This window comes from Pteropus vampyrus, unplaced genomic scaffold, assembly GCF_000151845.1.
Source record: "Pteropus vampyrus isolate Shadow unplaced genomic scaffold, Pvam_2.0 Scaffold105, whole genome shotgun sequence".
NCBI classification, from domain to species: Eukaryota; Metazoa; Chordata; class Mammalia; order Chiroptera; family Pteropodidae; genus Pteropus; species Pteropus vampyrus.
In genome coordinates, this window is record NW_011888886.1 from 2,768,798 (window position 1) to 2,772,741 (window position 3,944).

Sequence of the window (3,944 nt, forward strand, 5' to 3'; positions counted from 1 at the left end):
GTGTGTGTGTGTCTGTCTCTCAGGAAAATATAGCTTTTTAGTAAATTTTGGGCCATCATATTTCAGTCTTGTTTTAACCGGAAGAATATGATCACCTCCAATAATGACTGCATTCACAGAAGGCAGTTAGCTGGAAAGAAAGGAAAAATAAAGTTAGACAATGAAATAATCTGAGACTTTTTAATTTGAAAAGGCATTCCATGTACATCATTAAACTGTATAGTCTTCCAACTACTATACTTTTAACACCGAAATCATGCATAAACACATTTATTGTATTACTTTTCTTATTTTTAGGTACATGCAATTATATTCTTTTTCGTATTTTCCCATATTGGCTACACACACGACACAGGCTTTAATATACTTAGCTGGCTATTGGGGTTATTAGACAATGTGTCACTGAACGTAACTTTGACTTGGGGTTTAACTGCTAGCTGCCTCATGTAGCTGAAGGAACAGTGGACTTATGGACCAGGTTCTACTTGACTATTTGACCCTTAGCCACATTTTTAAAATCTGTGAAATGAGAACGCACATATTGTAGTAAACATATGTGAAAATACTCTGTACATCTGGTTGCAGACAGACCCCAACATGACACAGTTTAAGTGCACGTTTTATAGTGTGCTAACTCAAGGTAGAATAGGCCTTCTTTGAACTCTATTCCATGTAAAAGATTTAACTCATGAGGTTCAATTTTCATTCAAATATACTTCAGCCACTATTAACCAAACTATTTTACATTTTCTAAAAGCGCAAGAACTTTCACAGCGTATCATTAGCACTCTTCGGCAAGAGTAACATTAAATTTCCAAAAAGCAAACATTTCACAGCATCACAAAGAAAACAAGCTCAGAAACGACTATTTCACAGCACTTATTAGACTTACAAAGTTTTTATGGTTTCAATTCTTGCAAGTTAGAAAGAAGGAAAGAGGAGGGAAGAGAGGGGAAAGAGAGGAGGGAGGGAGGAAGGAATCCCATGCTATGTTCACAAACTAATACAGTTGTAGAAACTTGAAAACATTGTAAATTTTACTTCTCTGAATATGGCTTCTTTGGAATGAACAGAAAGTACTGTTTAGCTCCTTTGTTATTTCTACATGTTTCATCCTTAAGATAAATTATAATTCCAACCGTATTGAAAAATAGCCAATGAAGAATCTGAACATAGCATTTCACTTTTATACTTGATATGAAAATTTCAGTTAGAAACGTTCCTGAAAACTACTTTTCAAGTATATACTATTAAAAACAACTTAATAAAAGTTCAAAACTAGTCAAAAATAATGAAAACCCAAGTGCAAACCACATGCGCTACTTGGAAGTACTAACATAACTCATTTTTCATTTTTTGATTTACCCCATTTATTTCTTCAGAAATCAAAAACATCGTCATCATCATCACCACCATCAACATCATCAAATGACCAATCCCAGTCTTTAAATGCCAAATCAAGCAATCTGCAATAGGAGGTTTGCAAATTTATACTCTAACACTCTTTAGAAACGGCAGTTTAATACACTTAATCTAGAAATCAGACTTTGAATGTGCTGTAAGCATGTTGGCATGATTAAATTAACATGGAAGTACAGAGGGAAATCTTCCTTCTCTTTATATACAAATGCATATAATCATGTTGGCTTTCCAGAATACCAGAGAACTGAAGACAGAGACAATATCTGCGGATAAGACACAATTTCCTTCCCTCCAGTCCCAGATGAAGACAAACCATCCGGATGCCCAGTTTAGTTCAATTTGAGACCTATGAAAGCTCAACATTTTGTCAACATTCCCTTCACAAAAGTGCCCAGGTTGTCAACTCACATTTTACTAGAATAGTACCAGAAGCCTAAAAAGGGAGTAGTTTTAAGAACGTAGCTTTCTCCATTCTAGCAGGCCCTACCTAGTTGCTTGATGGGTCACCAACAGTCATGTGCTCTGTGAAAAACTACACATGAGGGAAAAACCACAGGTCTATAAGCAGCATTAGCAACTTATCCTGGCTAAATAAAATGGACTTAGAGCAGGAGTATATGTGGCCCTTTCTAATTCAATCCAATATTACCTAATCCAATATAGCCTAATATTGCAATCATCTTTTATTTTAAAAAATAAGAGTAACTTTTTCATTGTTTATAACTTTGACATTCATGAATCAACTTATGGCAAAGGACCCATCAGGTCCACAGACTCATCTGTGATCACTGTCAGTGGTTCTTAAACTTTAGTGTATATGATTTTCCTAATGCTATTTATTATGCCTACTCCCAGGACTCAACCCAAGAGATTCTGATATAATTAGCCAGAAGAAATGGAGGGCAAATATTTGCACTTTAAACAAAATAGCTGAGATGAATTCTGATGCAACTGGTTGACTTTGAGAATCAGAGTAGTTTGATGGATGATTACTCAACTTAAAAGTAAACAAACCAACACAAATTACTCTGAATGCAGAACAATATTTGAGAAAATACGCAAACTTATAATTATTTCTTCACTTAACACGTATCACAGCCTCGTATACGTTAATTTTTTTTCCTAGGCTTACATGTAAAGTAACTTTTAACGACGGTTTCAACCCTCCTGCTTGGAAGATTGAGATCAGGAGACCCTTCCCGGGCATCCAAGTTTCCATTTTAGCATACTTTATGAAAAATCTGCATTTCAAATCCAAAATCTTTGAAGTGTGTTAGAAGTGCGTAGCTGTCCCAATCTTCAGATTTTAAAAGTCTAATCGCTAGGCTCCTAGTACAGTACAGTGCGCTGCAGGCCAAGTCTTCCCTTAAAACCTCCCCTTCACCAGCTTCCAGTCGTCTAGTTCTTGTCATTCCAACCCGGTTTCTTCCACCCATTTTCACTGTCAGTACGTACTTTAGTGCAGGACCTCATTAAGCCTAAACACACCGATCTCTTATTGAAAGCCTTCTATCTGAAAAACTAAATCAAAACTACAGAACAGTGCACGTGGTCCTTTTGATTTTGGCTCAAAGCTTTTCTCCAGCATCACCTTCTACCACTCCTGACATTATCTTTTCCCCATCCTAAGCCAATAAAACCTTGCAAACACATAAGTCATTCTGACGAGTTAGTACCTCTGTACATAACATTCTGCTTAGAACTATCTTTACCCTTATTTCTTTGCCTGGAAAATTACTGACCCTCCATTTTTTTGAGAGCTTTCTTGATGCTTTTAGGCAGAGTTCTCCATAATTTCCTTTGTTCCCCATAACGCACATTCACAAATCTATTATAAACATTTTAAATAGTATTGTAATTATTTGTTTGATTGTCTATCTCCTCCATTTAATTAACCAATCACTTCAGGCCTGTGAAACTGATTGCCAAGACTGCTCCAGAAAGGGCACATTTAACTCTGAGTGCTATGAGCAGGACATGAGAGTGCCCATTTCTTTATATTTCGCCAGTACAAAATTTCTTAATCCACACCAATTTGGCAGGTGAAAATGGTTTTAACACTGCACTTTTAACTTAATTTTAATTTCTTTGTTTAATAATCAGGTTGATCACCTTTTCATAGTTACGGCAATGCCTGAATGTTCCTCACTAATTTTATATTGGGAAGAGGCAATCATCTTTTTATTAATGACTTAATAAGAATTCTACATACAAGATACTACAAAACTGCAAATATATGGTGTTTTTAAAACATAGTGCTTTAATTTTTGGTTAGTCAATCTTTGACTTTATTATCTTTGTTTTTATTCTTAGAAAGTTCTTCTCCAATCCAAGATCAGATACATATTCACCTATTTTCTTCTACTTCATTTATGGATTTGTTTTTGATACTTCAAGTTGTATGTAACTTTATTTTTTCCCAAATAATTACTGTTAATTTTCTCATATTTGTAAATGGAAAAGAACAAAGATAATGATGACAAAATAGCATCCCCTCACTCTTAAGTATTAGATGTGCTGGC

At 35.2% G+C, this 3,944-nt stretch overlaps 1 protein-coding gene across 1 annotated transcript in view; it reads right to left on the reverse strand.

Annotated features, from left to right (window-relative positions):
* ROCK2 (Rho associated coiled-coil containing protein kinase 2) overlaps nucleotides 1-3,944 on the reverse strand; it is a 72,848-nt gene continuing 68,904 nt past the window's right edge. Inside the window, 1 exon segment of the mRNA XM_011365141.2 lies at nucleotides 1-130. Coding sequence (XP_011363443.1) covers nucleotides 127-130 — 4 coding nt within the window. The 3' untranslated portion in view covers nucleotides 1-126.